The sequence below is a fragment of the Sceloporus undulatus genome, chromosome 1, assembly GCF_019175285.1.
Source record: "Sceloporus undulatus isolate JIND9_A2432 ecotype Alabama chromosome 1, SceUnd_v1.1, whole genome shotgun sequence".
In the NCBI taxonomy this organism is placed as follows: domain Eukaryota; kingdom Metazoa; phylum Chordata; class Lepidosauria; order Squamata; family Phrynosomatidae; genus Sceloporus; species Sceloporus undulatus.
The window spans coordinates 20,048,250-20,066,875 of NC_056522.1; the positions used below are offsets into that span (position 1 = coordinate 20,048,250).

Below are 18,626 nucleotides of genomic sequence, written 5' to 3' on the forward strand. Positions count from 1 at the left end.
TCTGGCCATCCTTTTCTTAGCTTACACACTGTAAACTGGTTAAGTGCACTGATAAGCCATATAGAAATGTACAGTCATCCCTCCATATTTGCGGCTTTGATATTTGCGGATTTGATTATTCACGGATTTCATTAATATGTTCTCTCTAGGACTGTCTAGGTCCTCCAGTGCAACTCTGTGGTCAACTTTAACTAAAAGTTGCACTGAAAGACCATTTGTAGCTACTCCAGTGCCATTCTATGGTCAGTGTATGTTGGACATTGACCACAGAGTTGCATTGGAGGACCTAGAGATCCCTAGAGAGGTGTCCTTCAGGTAAAAACATGGTGTTTTTGTTATTTGCGGTTTTTCCATATTCACGGGGGTCTTGTTCCCCTAACCCTAGTGAATATGGAGGGACAACTGTACTTGCTATTGCACTGCAACAGCTGTCTACACGGGTGTCCTGCTGAGCCACCTGGCACATCTGCTGAAGGTTGCTCGCTTCTGAGGTCAGAACAAAGTGTCCAGTGATGGTTTCCTGGTTGGACATTTGTTCTTACCTCAAAACAAGCAACCTGCAGCAGCTGCAGATGTGCCTGGGGTGGCTCAGCAGGATAAGATCCGGAGGAACAACTAAGTTTTTAAAATGTGGTTTAAGGATGTTATACCCTAGTTCGGGTATGGAATGTGCCAGATGTTGTCCAATCTGCTTGCACCAGAACCAGAGGTTGGGTCATGCATCATCCAAACAGAATGACACCAGAATGGGGGAGAAGCAGGCCTTTTGGCCTGTGCAGACAAGGATATGGGAGGAGTAAGGAAACTGGCTGGCCAACATTTGAATTCACCCATTTAATTTTGCCCATGGGTGGGTGTTACTGTGCTTCTTGTAGCCATATCAACTTGAAAACTGGCCTCAAATTCGGCTGAAGTACTACCCTCTGGGGGAAAATGTGTAGGCTCTCCTCTGGGCAGTGTCTGCTGCTTACTATGATACAAAGCCAAGGTTTTGTATCTCAGCACACTGATGCATGTAGACATACATATATCCTGTTTCCATTGCATAAGTGGTTCCTCTATGATCACTGCAAAAACAGCTGTTGGGTTTAGCCCTGGGGTTATTTTTTTATAACAGCTCACAAAGTAGCTATGTGCTTTGAGATTAGGTCAGTCACATCAATACACACACACACACACGAGAAGGAGGGGACACTTGCATATGACCTATAACCGAGCTTTAAAAGGCTAAAATGAGAGATTTCTCCAGCCCTCCTCTCATCTCCCTCCAGTAAGTGGCACACACCACCGGATCAGCAGGAACACAGCCTCTGCCTCGCACTACCAGCCGCTCACAAGCCAGCTGAGCAAGAGGAAATGCTGCCATAGCAACCCAAACCAGGCTGCTATCCAAGCCCACACTCACGCTAAGCTATCCCCAGAACAGCAACAACTTTCTAATAAAACCCTTTACTTCGTGAGAGCTGATGAAACTTGCCATTTTCCTGCTGATCTGCAAAAGAATCGCAACCCTGCCTATGTGTACAAACTCTGCAATATTAAGACTTTGAAGGCTGGCAAAACTTTTAAAGTCACCTGGGCAGATACCAAAGCACAGGAAAGGACAAGAGTGGGCAAGTAGATTGGCATTAACTTTTCCAGGATGCTTTACATGTGCAATTATTTCTGAGTCATACAAATGCAGCCTTAAGCAAAGGAGTAAACCAATGCCTGTCCCCTTCCTTGGTTACTACTCAGCATCTGACACATGCCTGATGAATCCATCCAATACAAGAAAGGGTACAAACTTCCTTGTTATCTGTCTTGATTTCCTTGCATCAAATCATTCAGCATTCACTGCCTCGTATAAATCAAGGCATTTGTGAAGGGAAGCCCACCTGTGTTGGCAAGAGTACTCAGGTATCTTCTTCTGCAATGTTTTTCCCCCAAAGTTTTCCAAATGCAACAATCCAGAGACTTCGTGAGAAATCCAATGTTCCCTGCTATGGAGGGAGGTGGATAGCTTCCCACAGGATAGAGACAAAATGGATCTCAAAATTTACTTTTTTGTGTGTTGCTAATGGAGTTTAAACATTATTTTCTGGACTTTATGACTTTTTTCCTCCAGAACCAGCATGGCCAAAAAGGAGGAGTTACCTTTGCTTACATGGATATGCCTTCATACCATCATAACTGAAAACAATTATTACATCTTAACAAAATGTAGGCCTGTGGTTCCAACATTGCCATTTGTTTTTCTTTTTTTCCTCCTTTTCGATTTTTAACATCTTTGCCTGATGTAGAAGCCAGTGGAGCCTCAAAAGCATGCATCATGTATTTTGTGCATTTTTCTTGGCCCAATAAAGGCATCACTGTTTTGTGGATTTTGGATGTTATTGTATAGTAACAGTTCTCTTCATCCATCACCGTCCTAAAGCTCCATATACGTATGCTGCTGGAATTTTATGTTCCACTAGTGGTGGAACACTAGTTCTGGTGAAAATTAAACAGTAGCTCACAAATGTATGCTAGCAATGGCAGCAGCCTAATTCAAGACAGCCAATTCATGGAAGATTTTGTAGCACAGCAAATGGTTGCGACAGAGTAGTCTTTTCAGCTGTACTCAGATTTTCAGATGATGATCTTTACAGTAAAGATCTTTTTTTTACAAATTAAGAGTAATCAAGAAAATGGATATTTGGAATCTGTACGCTCCATCATCTCAGTAGTTGAAATTTTGGAAGGATGTCTTCTAACACCATCAATTCCTTTATACGATCAACCCTCCATATCCACAGATTTTTTTATCTATGAATTTAAGCACCGACGGCTTGAAAATATTTTAAAATATATATAAACTCCAAACAGCAAACCCTGATTTTCTCATAAGGGATACCATTTGACTATGCCATTGTATTTAATGGAACTTGAGCATCCACGGAATAGCCAGGCAAGCTGAGGTCTTTTTCCTTTCAAAATGGCAACATGTGATTAACCAAGTTTGATTCAATTGGCTGAGTCTGTTTTACAGTTTCTTTTATTGTTTCTTTTTCATCTTCTTTTTTTATGATGTTCCTTGGAATTTAAATTTAGATCAAAAAAATCAAAATGCTACTTAGTTTTTATAAAATTATGCACGCATATGGATCAACTGGCTATAGAAAAGGCTTTCTGCCCTTCTTGAAACAATACAGCAGCAATATATTAGAAGCTGGGATCACTGAAGCTGACTGGTGAGAGATTCCGGACAAATTATAGGAGGTGCGAGTCAAAACAAAAGTTCCCAGTCCTGCTCTACAAAACAAAACAAACCTAAAAGTGGGATTATTATTGTTGTCATTATTGAACCAGTGATTACTTGGTTTTATCTGCTTGTTGGCTTGCTCTTGGCACAGCTGGTTTTATGGCTGACTGTGCAAGAACCAAACAGTCCAAATTCCTTTCAGATTTACTTACTATAACAGGCTTCCCAGTCCTCTCCAAATGACTTGCCAAAAATGGATCACATGAATTTCCATGTTACTGAGTAAAGAATGGGCTCTGTATAGCAACACATGCTTATTTCTATTACCTTGGCTCTCAGGAGTCTCCATGTAAAACATGCTTACATGTTCTTAAATCAGAGAGGGAACTGTGACCCTCCAGGAACTGTGACGTTGTCGAAATGCAATTCCTGACATTCCCCTTCATTGTCTATGGCTGTGTCTGGACAGAATGCCATTTCCAATCATAATTTAACAATCACAACAGCAAATCTGTTAGCCATTTCTTTTTTCAACCAAAGTACCCCCACTAACAGCCCATTCTCACCTTGCCGTGACTCCTCTCCACCTTTCGGAAACACTTATTCAAGGAAAGATTATGCCGAACGGAGTTCTTCCAGCCAGTGGGCGCCGTAGCAAAGTAGGGGAAGCGTTCCAGGATCCAACTGTAAATTTCTTTCACCGGTAAGCTTTTATTTGGGGAATGCTCAATTGCCATGTATATCAGAAGGCTAAAAGAATAGGGGGGCTTAGAAGTGGCAGATTTCTTCTCAGGATTAGAATAGCAGGAGGCAGTGTAAGATGGCACATTATCGCCCTCGATATCATATAGAGGACTAACCCCTGGAAGACCCTCGCTTCCGAGGCTGAAGTTTGTTAAGAGGTTAGTACTTTCATGCAGCCAGTTCAAGTTTGTGAGCTCATCATCAGCTACTTCACTGTCCACAGCCGAGGCCTTTGGTCGAGCAGCATCAACTGCCTCCTCTGGCAAGCTTCCCATTCTTTGGATATGTCGTAGCCCCGCAGCTTTCTCTGCCCCCGGCGTTTCTGCTTTCTTATCTGGAGTCATTCCAGTTATTGGACCCATTTAATCTTGTTGGCCTAGAAACACATGAAAATTATTCTTTTTAAAGAAAGAAAGAAAGAAAGAAAGAAAGAAAGAAAGAAAGAAAGAAAATACAAAGGCGATGGATGCCTATGCTGACCATCTAGCTCAGCCCAGGGGTGAGAACTGTGCTGCTCTCCAGAGGTTGCTGAACTATAAATTCCAGCAATCTTAGCCAGAATAGTGGTGAGGGATGCTAGAAGCTGCTGTTCAACATCTGGAGGGCTACACAAATCATATCCCTAGACTAGCAAAAGTCCAGAGGTTTAGACAGAATATTTTCTCTGTCTAACATGGAGAGGTGGTGTGCTTTTGGGTTACCTCAGAAGGTAGTGGTCTCTCGTATGTTGGGATGTTTTTGAACAATTACATCTCCACCTCTATGAGACATTTTAGCAAAGCCATTCTGCAGCACCAGGGAACTGAGTAAATGGTTTCCCTTCCTTCTCTATGATTCCAAGGTTAACCTGGAACTTTGTGCATACACAATTTCAGCATTTTCAGAAAGTTAAAATTACAACTAACCAACACATTAAGATTTAATAATTTCTGTTATGATGCAATGCAAATGAAAGGTTGCACTGTTAGTACTGTTTCTCCTAATCTGCCACTATAACCTTGCATTTATAATTTAAATAATACCTATAAGTACGCTTTATCCTACTGTGCAGGGGACTTCTTTTAACTCTCCCTTTCACAGGTGCCTAGATCAGAGATCACAATTTCTAACCAGGTGCCTTTTCATAGCAAAATTGCATTATAAACTCTCTTCAACTTGTCAAAAGGAAGCAATACAGGAAATGTTAGATTCATTGGCTACCATTTTACAAGTCTGTGCATTTGTGCAGCATGTACTGACAACATGCCCCTACTTGTGATGTTTACGGGTAATAACCAGTGATGTAGACTTGAGTCAATTAACTTGGACTTAAGTCGAACTCAAGTCACTTGACTTGAACTTGACTTGGCAAAAATGACATCATACTGACTTGATTTGACTTGAGACTTGTATATTTTTAGTGACTGAATGGCTGGTGCATTTTACTTTGAGCAGCAGGCAAGACCAGCCCCCAAAGCACAGGGTGTGTTTCTGGGAGAAGAACAGCAAATGCATTAGATAATGGGCTTGAGGCCAAAGGATACCTCTAAAGTTTTTGAAAAACTTTAGAAGGATCTTTTGAAGTGCAGCGGGGACAACTACCAAGCAAATCTCAACCTTCTCCTCAAGCCCACTGCCTAATGCATTTGCTGTTCCTCTACGAGAAACATTAAAAGTTGGCTCCCAGACTTTTGACTAGACTTGACTTGAAAGTACCTTGCAAGGACTTCAAACTCATCCTGAGACCTGACACTTGAGACTTGGACTAAAAAACTTGGAATACATCACTAGTAACAACTGACAAAGCATCTTCAGAGCAAGTGGACAAGATTCAAACACTTCATAGCTTGCTAGAAATTCAGGTAAACTACAAAAAAATTAAAATAAAGGTGGTACAATCGTTTTGCAGGATTACTAGATATTTTTCTTCAAGTGATTTCTGACCTATGGCGACCCTCAAGTGAAACTATCACAGGGTTTTCTTGGCAAGATTTGTTCAGAGAAGGTTTGTCATTACTTTGAGGTTGAGAGAGTGTGACTTGCCCAAGGTCACCTAGTGGGTTTCCATGGCCTACGTGCCCTGGAGTTAATCTGATTGTGGAAGGTCTTGACTGACTAATCTGATCTCCACAGATATAAAATCTAAATGTCCTGAGTCGTTTTGCACTGCAACTGAAATACATGAGATGACCATTTTGGAATGGAAGCAAAGTGCTGAAGAATTAAAACAAATACAAAGAAAATCAATAATTGGAACCATCATCTCCCCCTCCTCCCCCCAAAAAGGGAATAGTCAAACTGATAAGTAGTCAGTTGCATAGGTCCAAAACACGTTGCAGAAATAATCCAGTTTGAGACTGCTTCAACTGCCCGGCTCAATATTAAGGAATTCTTGGAACTGTAGTTTTGTGAAACATTTAGCCTTCCCAGTCAGGGAGTTCTGGTGCCACAATGAACTAAAATTCCCAGGATTCCCTAGCATTGAGCCAAGGCAGTTAAAGCGGTCTCAAATTGGATTATTTCTGCAGCGTGTTCTGGACCATAATCAAAAGGGTCATTAGTCACCAGACATTCATTACATGCAACCTTCACCAATGCAACTAACTAAGGGCTGGGAGTATTACTACTGGAGAAAAATTCCTCTGTATCTAGCATTCTTCATGCTAAGATGACAAGGGGAAAGATGGTTAGGAAAGCTAGATGGATCCTATGTAATCCCTGAGTAATGAGTACACAACTGTTGCACTAAAATATTAACTGCTATAGGGGCTAATAAAACTGAAATTTCTGCTGGTCGAGGTCAATATTGTTCAAACCCAACAAAGGATGACTTTGCTTTCTCATAGCAGAGTATTCTCTGTTGGCTGGATGTATCTTCTAGAGGGAGATAAACTGCAAGTTATACAAGGTTTCTCTTAAATTAAAAACACACCACAAACAATTTGCCACAAATGTGTCCAACTTGTCCAACAACAACAACACAACAAAAATCAGAGACTCCACTTTGTTCTTTCCTACAACTACCTTAATTAAATTTTACATCAAAGCCATTTTGTAAGCTAGAAGGCAACAGAATGTATTGTGTGTGTGTGTTTGTGTCTGAGGCAGAGAGAAGATAAATATTTTCATTTCTCAGTGGGAACCTAGAACATATCAATGTGAATCAAACAGTGCTATGATATCTAATCAAGTCAAGGTTTCTATAGCAATGGCATCATGGTTTCTTGGCACCTGCAGCTCATACACAGCATAGTACACACCGGTTTATAAACTTTTTATCCTCAAAACAAAAAAGTATCTTGTGTGGTAGGTCATCATTTTTTCTTAAAAAACAAAAACAAAAAAACATGCATGAACACCTGATGACAGGGCACTGAGCTGATGGATGGATAACATTCACAAATGTACTCACAGTCACCCAGCAGGATGTTAGAATTTCAACTTAGGTTTTCTATTCATGCTTCTGGCTTCCAAAGTTCCCCCTTTTGGCTGCACAGAACTGATGATGCTGTATAATTTTGCAATTGCTTCCAGCCAAAATGGTGAAGGGTCTGGAAACCATCCCCAATGAGGAGTATTAGGAAGCTAGGCATGTTTGGCCTGGAGAAGAGAAGGTTAAGAGGTGATATATGGGCGTCATATTGAGGATGGAGCAAGCTTGTTTTCTGCTGCTCCAGAGAATAGGATCTGGATCTGGAACAATGGATGCAAGCTACAGGAAAACAAATTCCACCTCAACATTAGGAACAGTCGAAGAACTGTTCGACAGAGGAACACACTTCCTCAGAAAGTGGTGGAGTCTCCTTCTTTGGAGGTTTTTAAAGAGGTTAGATGGTTATCTTGACAGGGATGCTTTGACTGAGTGTTCCTGCATGACAGGAGGTTGGACTTTATGGCCCTTGAGGTCTCTTCCAACTCTATGATTCTATGCTACTACTACTGCCATTACATTAAGTAATACACAAGAATTACAATTTCTGAGTAACACCAGGGACTTGATGGCCTTTCAGGTCTCTTTGAGATTCTATGATCCTATGATTCTAAAAATCATTGTTGTTGTGTGCCTTCAAGTTGTTTCAGACGTATGGAACCCCTAAGCCGACCCTATTGTGGAGTTTTCTTGGTAAGAGCTGTTCAGAGGAGGTTTGCCATTCCCTTCCCATGAGGTTGAAAGCATGTGACTTGCCCAAGGTTACCCAGTGGGTTTCATGGCCAAGCAGGGAATCAAATCCTGGTCTCCAGAGTGTAGTCTGACTCTCAAACCATTATGCCACACTAGCTCTACTAAAAAAGTCCATGCAATATAAAAAATAGTCTATGCAATAATCATCGTCATTGTCACTTAGTTAAAAGAGTCAAAGTATTCCACATATATTTTAATAATCCTTTACAGTACAAGTAATTTGGTGGGGATTATTGTTGTTGCATGCCTTCAAGTTATTTCTGATTTATGGTGACCCTAAGGCGAACTTATCACAGGGTTTTCTTGGCAGAATTTGTTCAGATGACGGTTTGCCCTTGCTGCCCTCTGAAGTGGTGAGAGTGTGACATGCCCAAGGTAACTCAGGCCTGTTACAGACAGCCAAAATAAAGCTGCTTCGAGTCACAGTGGAGGTATGGTGTTTCAATGATGCATGCATCCTAAGATCCAGAAGCCACACCAAAGCCACGCTCCAGTCTTTAGGGCTGGAGCATGGCTTTGGTGCGACTTCTGGACTCTTAGGACGCATGCATCATTGAAACACCATACCTCCACTGTGACTCAAAGCAGCTTTATTTTGGCTGTCTGTAACAGGCCTCAGTGTGTTTCCAGGTCCGAACAGAGATCTGAACCTTGGTCTCCTGGTGTCCTAGTCCAACACTCAAACCACCACACCATGTCATTGAATGTTCATTGAAATGAAGACTTGATGGATTTGATTTGTCACAGGAAGATAGGAAGGCGTTTCATACCCACTTCATACCCATGAGTCTATCTACCCATTATTATCAATTCTGCTGGCATTAATGGTTCTCCAAAGTTTCAGCCAGGATTCTCTCCTAGCCCTACCTGGAGATTCTTAGTTTCCCCTGGTATTTCCTATATATCTATTAACCAGGCTTAGCCCTGTTTAGCTTCTAAAATCAGATAAAATTCGAGTCATATGGTAAATGGGACATTTCCAGTCCTCTGAAATATTTTTACACACTTTTGCCCACAAATGATCCCCGCATTTTGACATATCTTTGTCAGAGCTTGGAAATACTGTCACCCCTCCTAATGTGCAGATCTCAGATCCTTGCCTTTGAATATATGCGGAGGGGCGGCCTCTGCTATTTGCAATGGCGCACGCACACAGAGGTGCACTCAATTCAAGCCTATGGGGCTTGAATAAGTGTGAGGCTCTGTTTTTGCGGGGGGGGGGGACGAATCCCCGTGAAAATGGAGGGACAACTGTAGTACTTTCTGAGATCTTCAAGTAATTAACATTTCCATGTTCTATCCTTTGATTCTGATGAAAAATTACATTACATATTTAAGGGACTTCAATTTTCTTTTTCTATCATTTTAAGAAATGCCTGGGAAAGACCAAATAGACAAATGACTCTTTCTGGTTTACGTCAACGTCTTACAGTATTTTTATAAGTTTTTTTTGGTTAGTTAACCAACAAACCAACATCTCCACTTCTTCCATACCAGAATTTAAAACACAACTTCAAATTTGTGGTCCAGTGGTTGTTCCTGTTATGGCAATCCCAGGGCTTCCCATGGATACAAAAATCTGTGGATGCTAAACTCCCACTAAACACAATAGCATAGTAAAATGGTGTCTCTTATCTAAAACGGTAAGATCAAGGTTGGAGTGTGTGTGCGTGTGTGTATAAATAAATTTATACATGGAATTGATTGATTGGAATATATATATATATATATATATAGAGAGAGAGAGAGAGAGAGAGAGAGAGAGAATATTTTCATGGCATGGATGGTTGAATCAGTGGATAAAAAAATCTGTGGATATGGAGGACTGACTGTAGTTTTAAAAAAAACAGTGCAGGAAAATTCTGGAAGAGAGAGAGAGAGGAAAAAACCCTCCTTCTTGCATATCAGGGTTTAGAAGGCATTTCCAAAAAACTCCAGGCACTTTAAGCCTTGAGGACCCTCCTGCATCCTTATCGATAAATTAATCAGCAGGGGCACTGGATAACAGGGGATGACTGAAACTGGAGGACTGGTTGCATTCCTCCACAGAGTTTGCATTCAGGCTTCTATGACTTCCAGCTTGCTCAGTATTGCAAATTTCAATCAGCCGTTGCAGAACGAATGGACTATGCCCTCATTACCAGCACTTAAACCTTTGGCATGTAATACTACAGTGCATTATGTTGCAATGTTTTTAGGGCGTATGCAAGCATAAGAGTGTAACTGGGGGCAGACAAGGAGGAGATGGTTGTGAGATGTGTAATTATTGACATCAGATAAAACCTGCTGTTGTTGCCTCCTGGCTGAACCGGTTTAACAGAATGAGAAGGGAAGTCTCTATAAAAACCCAGATGACAGATTTACACTTAATGCTGTCCAAACACAATATGCCAGAACTGGGAAAAGTTGCTTCTCTGGACTACAAATCCCAGAACCTATACAGTTAGTGAGATATGCTAGGAGTTCAATACTTAGGAGCACTGAAGATTAATCTCTTCTGGCTGGCCTATCCAGATGATTTTTAAAATTGTAAAATTTAAACAATGAATTTTAAACATAGGTTGTTTTAATACATATATGTCTTGTTCGTTCTTTTAATTGATGTATATTTTGACTGATGTTGTGTTCGTAACCGATGTATATTTGTTGGTATGTTGTTGTTCCCTGCCTCGATCAATGGTGAGGGGCGGGCAATAAATAAATAAATAAATAAATATTAATAATAATAATAATGATGATGATAATAATAATAATCATCATCATCATCATCATCATCGTTGTTGTTTTGCCCCACAAAAGCTAATTTCTCCATGCTCCACAACTGTTTCACAGAGTGCATCCACACTGTAGAAATAATGCAGTTTGACACTACTTTAAGTGCTGTAATTCCTTCCTATGGAACTCTAGGATTTGTAGTTTTAGGTCTTTAGCCTTTTCTGACTAAGAGTGTTGGTGCCTCACAAAACTACAAATGCCAGGATTTTGTAGGATGGAGCCATGGCAGTTAAAGTGGTGTCAAACTGCATTATTCCTAAGTGTAGACGCAGCCACAGTTATGAATCTCCCTCCCACACTGCAGGCAATGAGTTGCATAAGTGGGACAACCAGATATCATGCAGTGATGACAAGTCCTTGCCATCACTTCAAAGGAACTCAGCATATATCAATGGAGGGAACTGGGGTAAGAGTCATCAAATGGTGGGTTATCAAGCAGTAAAAACCCTACACAGTCAGACTATATAAAGACCGCTAAGTGTAGCAGTACACAGCAAACAGTGAGATGCTGTCTGAGAAGCCCTCAAATTGGACATGAAGGCAAATAGCCTTCTCCTAACCTTGGTCAGTGGTAAATTTGATTAACCCATTTTTACAATGATGGTTTGCTGAAGACTTTAAAACACATATCACACTAACAATGGCATCGTATAGTCAGTCTTCCATGTCCACGCATTTTTTAATACATGGATTCAAGCATTCATTATTTGAAAATATTCCAAAAAGATATAAATTTCAAAAAAGCAAACCATGATTTTCCATTTTATATAAGGGAAACCATTTTACTATGCCATTGTATTTGATAGGACTTGAACATCCATGGATACTGGTATCCACTGGGGTTCCTGGAACAAAACCCCAGAATAGGATCCACTGTAAAATGGTGTCACATATATAAAATGCAAAATCAAGGTTTGGTTTTTGGATATCTATCTATTTAATATTTTCAAGCTGTAGATGATTGAATCCATGGATACAGAATCTGTGGATATCCTAAGCCAACTGTAAAGTTTTTGGGAGTCCGGAGGAAGCCATCAGGGTTGATTAGAGCACAGAGGACATTTTGGCTTTGCAAAGGGAAATTCCAGACTTCTCCAGTCCCAGTGTTGCCACATAAACTGGAGTCCTTCCACCTTCCCACTATTCTCTTTCCCCCATCAAAAGAAAAGGACAGAAAGAAATTTAAAGTTTTCTCCATTAGATCACTCATTAGGGTGCAAAGGAGGAAAGAAGACATGCAATGAGCTTGCAGGATGAGTGGTAAGATTGACAGGTAAGCAATAAAGGCTATTGTTTTTAAATTGTAATGCTAGATATTTTATTGTCTGAAATACTGTTGTAATCCCGCTTCGATCCGTCGGGAGAGGTGAGAAAATAGAAATAAAATTTATTTTTATTATTGGTTGACAGATTTATGCATTTATGTCCTTTTTGTATGGATTTGAATTTGGGCATGGGAATATGAGGCTATCACCACAATTTGTATCTAGTTTATTTCAAGTAGGTGTGGTGCTAACAGAGTGAATCCAGGGAAAAATACTGCAAGATGGATATGAATTTTATTTCTTGCTAATCTAGTGGTTTGAATACTGGACTACAGCTCTGGAGACCAGGGTTTGATTCCCCACTCAGCCATGAAATCCACTGGGTGAGCCTGGGCAAGTCACATGCTCTCAGCCTCAGGGAAAGGCAACAACAACCTTTTGAACAAATCTTGTCAAGAAAACCCGATGGTAGGGCCGCCATATGTCGGAAACGACCTGAAGGCACACAACAAAAAGACAACCCCTAAGATTACACTTAAACTGTCGTGGGAACATCCTGGAATCCTGGGATTTGTAGTTTGGTGAGGCACTACAGCTCTCTGGCTGACAGTTCAGAACAAGCCTCTCTAAATTGTAAAATCCAGAATTCCACAGGATGAAACCATAGCAGATAAAAGTGCTATAAATGTATTGTGGGAAATTGCTCCAGAAAAAGAGAATAGTGGTAAGAAATTCTATCCTGCCATTTCAATATTCAGAAATCTCATTACACATACACACACACATTTTTCCTCCCCATCCAGGACTAGAGGCATGGTAGGTTCAACCACTGTTTGAATTTCAAACGCACAACTTTCTCCCAAGCACAGTACACCAGATATCATTCCAATATTTAAATACAGATCGAGTCTTCCTTATCCAGAATTCCGAAATCTGAAATACTCCAAAAGCCAAAACATTTTTCACGAGTAGCTGAAATAGTGACATCTTTGCTTTCTGATGGTTCAAGTTACACCAACTTTGTTCCATGCACAAAATTCTTTTAAAATGCTGTATAAAATTACCTTTGGGCTATGTGTATAAGGTCAACATGAAACATAAATGAAATGTGTGTTTAGACTTGGGTCCCATCTTGAAGATATTTCATTATGTACGTATATGCAAATACAGGTATTCCAAAATGCAAAATCCAAATCACTTCTGGTCCCAAGCCATTTCAGATAAGGGAGACTCAACCTGTATTCCAATGGACATAGAGCATTACTAACTAGGGAGAATGCTAAATAAATAATCTAAATTGCTTCATTTTGCTCAGCCTTCAAATACCAGGCACGCTTACCTAGATGACATCTGTCCTGGAAAAATCCAAGAGATATAGAGCGAAGAATTATCTTTTGTGTCTCTTCCCCTTTGTTCTCAGGAACTGTCCCACGTGCAAGTATGCACTGCCCACCTCACTAGAGCTGCTGCCAAGATCAGAGGTCAGATTTAAATCCCTCAATGCAATTGCAGGCAGCCTATATTTGATTACAATGCTACATACACCACCGTGTATCCAAGACAACTGAAGCATTATGTTCCCCTTAGGGATAAAGCCCTGCCTCTTGGTCACAGGTTTCCGCAAGCTGGCACATCGCTTAGCAGCCTCTCCTCTTGGAGAGATAAAAAAGCACATACAGCTCTATGGCTCACAGTGCGGAGCACAAAGAGAGACCAGGGAATTTCTCTACTCTTTAGTCATGAGCCAAGAGGCAAGAGTTGAAGAACACCCTCCACCAGTGGTTCCTCAACTATGTTTTACACTCACCTTCACAATTTGCATTCCAGATATGTTTCCAAAATTGTCCACACAGGTGGCTGAGATAGTGACATTTTTGTTTTCAGATGGTTAGATGTACACAAACTTTGTTTCATACACAAAATTATTTAAAAGATTGTGTATAAAATTAGGTTCAGGATATGTGTATAAGATGTGTATAGAACATGAATGAATTTCATTGGGTCCCATCTCCAAGATATCTCATGTATACAGAATATAAATATTCTAAAATCTATTTTTTTAATTCCTAAAGATTTCTGGTCCCAAGAATTTCAAATAAGGGAAATTCAACCTGTATCTGTCTTGCCATATTTCAGATCAGAATTTGAAAAAGTTACATTTTTGGACTAAAAGAAATCCTGGAATCTCCCAGTGAGTGCAAATGGTCATGCTTGTTGGAGGATGGTGGGATTTACATTCCTACTTTCACAATCTCTACCTTAATATGGATTGTTGGGCCAGTACCTCCTTTTTTTAAGGGGCTTGTGTACATTCAGATATATTATCATCACCAATCTCTCCCTACATTCCTGGAAAAGTTGACAAGTCAGAGACACAATGTTCCTATCATGGCAGGCTGGTGAATACAAACAAGTAAATATGACTGTCATTTTCAAATACATATCCCCAAACAAGAAAATAATGTTCGTAACACTCCAATGTAGTCCTTCTCTATAGGCTTTATATTATATAAAGGTATTATATAAAGATATTATATAAAGAGTTAGCCAGCAATGGCTCTTCTCCATTCTGAAGGAAAGTGACTAGTGGGTGCCATAGGGTTCTGTCCTGGGCCCAGTGTTATTCTACATCTTTATCAATGACTTGGATGAAAGAATAGGGGGCATGCTTATCAAATTTGCAGATGACGCCAAATTAGAAGGAATAGCTAATACCCCAGACGACAGGATTAACATTCAAAATGACCTTAACAGATTAGAAAGCTGGGCCAAAGCTACAAAATGTATTTTAATACAGAAAAATGTAAGGTACTGTGCTTAGGGTAAAAAAATTAAATTCATAGACATAGGATGGGGACACCTGGCTTAATGAGACTACATGTGAAAAGGAAATAGAAGTCCTAGCAGACCAGACGTTCAGCATGAGTCAACAGTGTGATGTGGCAGCTAAAAAGGCCAGTACAATTCTGGGCTGCATCAATAGAAGTTTAGTATCTAGATCAAGGGAAGTACAGTGCACCCTCACTTGACATATCAACAAAGAACCTTTGTACTGAGGCTCCCCTTATGCGGGGATCCGTTACGTATCCCTCCGCGTAAGGGGAATTCCGTGTTTGTGGAGCCCCATTGGAAGTAATGGGGCTCGCACCCATGGCACACAGCAGCACAACGGTGTGCACACACCCCATTAGTTCTTCCAGGGCATGCAACGGGCTCTTCCAGCGTGGTTTTCAGCATATGCTGAAAGCTGCGTATGGCAGGGCCACATAAAACGTGGGTGCACTGTAATAGTGCCACTTTATTCTGCTTTGGTCAGATTTCACCCAGAATATTGTGTCCAGCTCTGGGCACCACAGTTCAAAAAGGATGTTGAGAAGCTGGAGCATGTCCAAAGGAGGGCGACTAAAATGGTGAAAGGTCTGGAAACCATGCCCCATGACAAGTGACTTGGGGAGCTAGGTGTGTTTGGCCTGGAGAAGAGAAGGTGATATGATACCCCTGTTTAAATATTTGAACTGATGTCATATTGAGGACGGAGCAAGCTTGTTTTCTGCTGCTCCAGAGAATAAGACATGGAAAAATGGATGCAAGCTACAGGAAAAGAGATTCCATCTATTGTAAACATTCGGAGGAACATCCTGACATTAAGAGCTGTTTGAGAGTGGAAACACTCCCTTGGAGAATGGTGGAGTCTCCTTCTTTGGAGATCTTTAAACAGAGGCTGGGCAGCCATCTGTCAGGGGTCCCTTGATTGTAAGTTCCTGCATGGTAGGGGGTTGGACTGGATGGGCCTTGTAGTCTCTTCCAACTCTATGATTCAATTATTTATTCCAACCACCTAGCACACAAGAACATACAACTGTAGCACTCCTAAGAGATACCCATCCAACCTGTCTTTAAAGATCTCCAGTGGAGATTTCACCCCAGAAACCACCTTGAAGCAATCTGCTCCACTGTCAAACAGTTCTTTCAGTAAAGAATGTAGAATCTCTTTTCTTGCAGCTTGAATCCACTGGTTTGTATTCTAGTCTCTAGAGTGGCAGAAAATAAGTTCTCTCCATCTTTGACATGACATCACTTCAGATATTAAAAGATTGCTAACATGTTCCCTCTCAGTCTTCTCTTCTCCAAGCTAAACATATCCAATTCTCTAATTAATTATTTTATTTATTATTACCAATGGCTAGGATAGTTATAAAGAGCCATTGTGATGCAGTGGTTTAAGTGTTGGACTACCACACCAGAAGACTAGGTGCTGACTTGAAGGTACATAACAAGTAAGATGTAAGGATAGTTATAACAAGTAAGGATAGTTGTATAACATGACAGCAGAAAACAAACAGAGGATACACTGGAGATGAGTAATTTCCAAAAAACCTCCAAAGTTTGTAGCTTTCTGTCAAACTGAAACAATTTAATTGTTTGGTTAAAATGATGGAAACAAGCAAGTCTCATTCTTAGAAATTTACTTTCCATTTATTCCAGATATACAAGACCCACAGATCAGAATGCACTCAGTATGCAGCCCTCCTTTTTAAAAGGATATTGGTACTAGTAAAGATAACAATTGGAAGCTGGCAGTTGTCAACTGTAATTTTTACTAGATAATAATGGTGGATGTGGACAGACAGAAACATCTAAGTGTATGAATAAGAATCAAAGATCCTAAAATAACCAAAGAACTTGCAACTGATAATATAAAACAGTTTGCATTCATTGTTTATGGTTAATGTTTTTTAGTTTCTTACTACCTTATATTTCTAAAATAAAATAGTTTTTTTAAAGGGTACCTCCTGAATTAATATATATATATATATATATGCGGAAAAACTGCTCTGGGCAATTATTGAGTGGTACCTTTCTGTGCACTAGCCAGCCAGTTTTCCAAACTTAATTTTCCCAGGTTCAAATCAACCACATGCAAAACTGGTTTTTCAAAGCTTACACCATAAAAGGAAAAAAAGGTGCATCTGTCCTAAATGCAGCAAGGATTACGGTATTTCAAGCTGCCCACATTTGTCTAGAAATGTATCTGTTTTTAACCTGAGTGGAACATGATTGTATGTGTATGCACTTTCAACTCGCTTGTCAACTTATGATGACTGCATGAATTCAATTAGGTTTTCTCAGGCAAGAAATACCCAGAAGTGGTTTTGCCAGTTCCATCCTCTGAAATATAGCCTACAGCACCTGTTATTTGCTGGAGGTCTCCCATTCAAGTACTGTACAGATGTTCCTCCTCATTTTCAGGTTAAGCATTTGTGGATTTGATTATTCCCAGTTTAATTGTTTTGCCTTCTCCACTGCTGCTCTATACTCAACTGAAAAAAATATGTTCTCCCTAGGGCATTTCGAGGTCCTTCAGCACAATTCTTTGATCAACTTCCAAATTTCAACTATGTTTACCACAACTTCTGGAAGAAGGTGAACAGAGATTTGCGCTGGAGGACATAGAAATCCTAGAGGAGTGTTCTCTTGGGTAAAAAAAAAAAGCTTCCTATATTCACAGTTTTTCCACTTGAGAAGGGATCCTGCACCCCTAACCCCTATGAAAACTAAGGGCCGACTGGACTAACCAGGACTGACCTTGCTTAGTTTTCAAGATCAGTAAGGATCTTATGCCTTTAGGGTATTTAGACTCAGAACTTGATCAGTGAACACAAATCAAAAGGCAGTTTAAGTCTCCAAAAGAATAAGAAAAAATCCCAAGAGATACTCTATCCGGAGTTTGGAAAAGTTATATTACAGACTACAAATCCCAGAAATCTCCAGACAACAAGGCCACTGACCTTGCTAGTTGTGAGGAGCCATAGTTCAAATACTGTAAATAACTTGTCCAAGCTCGGTCTATACACACTAGTTGCTGTTGGGTGTCTCCAAGTCGGTTTCATAGAATCATAGAGTTGGAAGAGACCGCAAGGGCCATCCAGTCCAACCCCCTGCCATGCAGGAAATCCAATCAAAGCATCCCCAATAGATGGCCATCTAGCCTCTGCTTAAAGACCTCCAAGGAAGAAACTCCACTACACTCCAAGGGAGTTTGTTCCACTGTCAAACAGCCCTTACTGTCAGGAAGTTCCTCCTAATGTTGAGGTGGAATTTCTTTTCCTGTAGCTTGCATCCATTGTTCCGGGTCCTGTTCTCTGGAACAGCAGAAAACAAGCTTGCTCCCTCCTCAATATGACATCCTTTCAAATATTTCGACCTATGGCAACCCTTGATGGCAAACCTATCATGGGTTTTTCTTGGCAAGATTTGTTCAGAGGGGAGTTTGCCTTTATCTTGCTCTGAGGCCGAGAGAATGCAACTTCCCTAATGTCAGACAGTTGGTTTCTATGGCTGGGCAGGGATCTGAACCCTGGTTTCCCAAAGTCCTAGACCAAACAACTACACTATGCTAACTCTTTTATACATACTTTACTAGGAGCAAATAAAGTTGACCTCAGATTGAATATGT

General features: G+C 40.4%; 1 protein-coding gene across 2 annotated transcripts in view; it reads right to left on the reverse strand.

Moving 5' to 3' along the window:
* Positions 1-18,626, reverse strand: part of FOXN2 (forkhead box N2) — a 60,221-nt gene that overhangs the window by 25,532 nt on the left and 16,063 nt on the right. For both annotated transcript variants that reach the window (XM_042473841.1, XM_042473848.1), the window contains exon 2: positions 3,790-4,343. In XM_042473841.1, coding sequence (XP_042329775.1) covers positions 3,790-4,329 — 540 coding nt within the window. In that variant the 5' untranslated portion in view covers positions 4,330-4,343. The remainder of the gene's footprint in view (positions 1-3,789; positions 4,344-18,626) is intronic.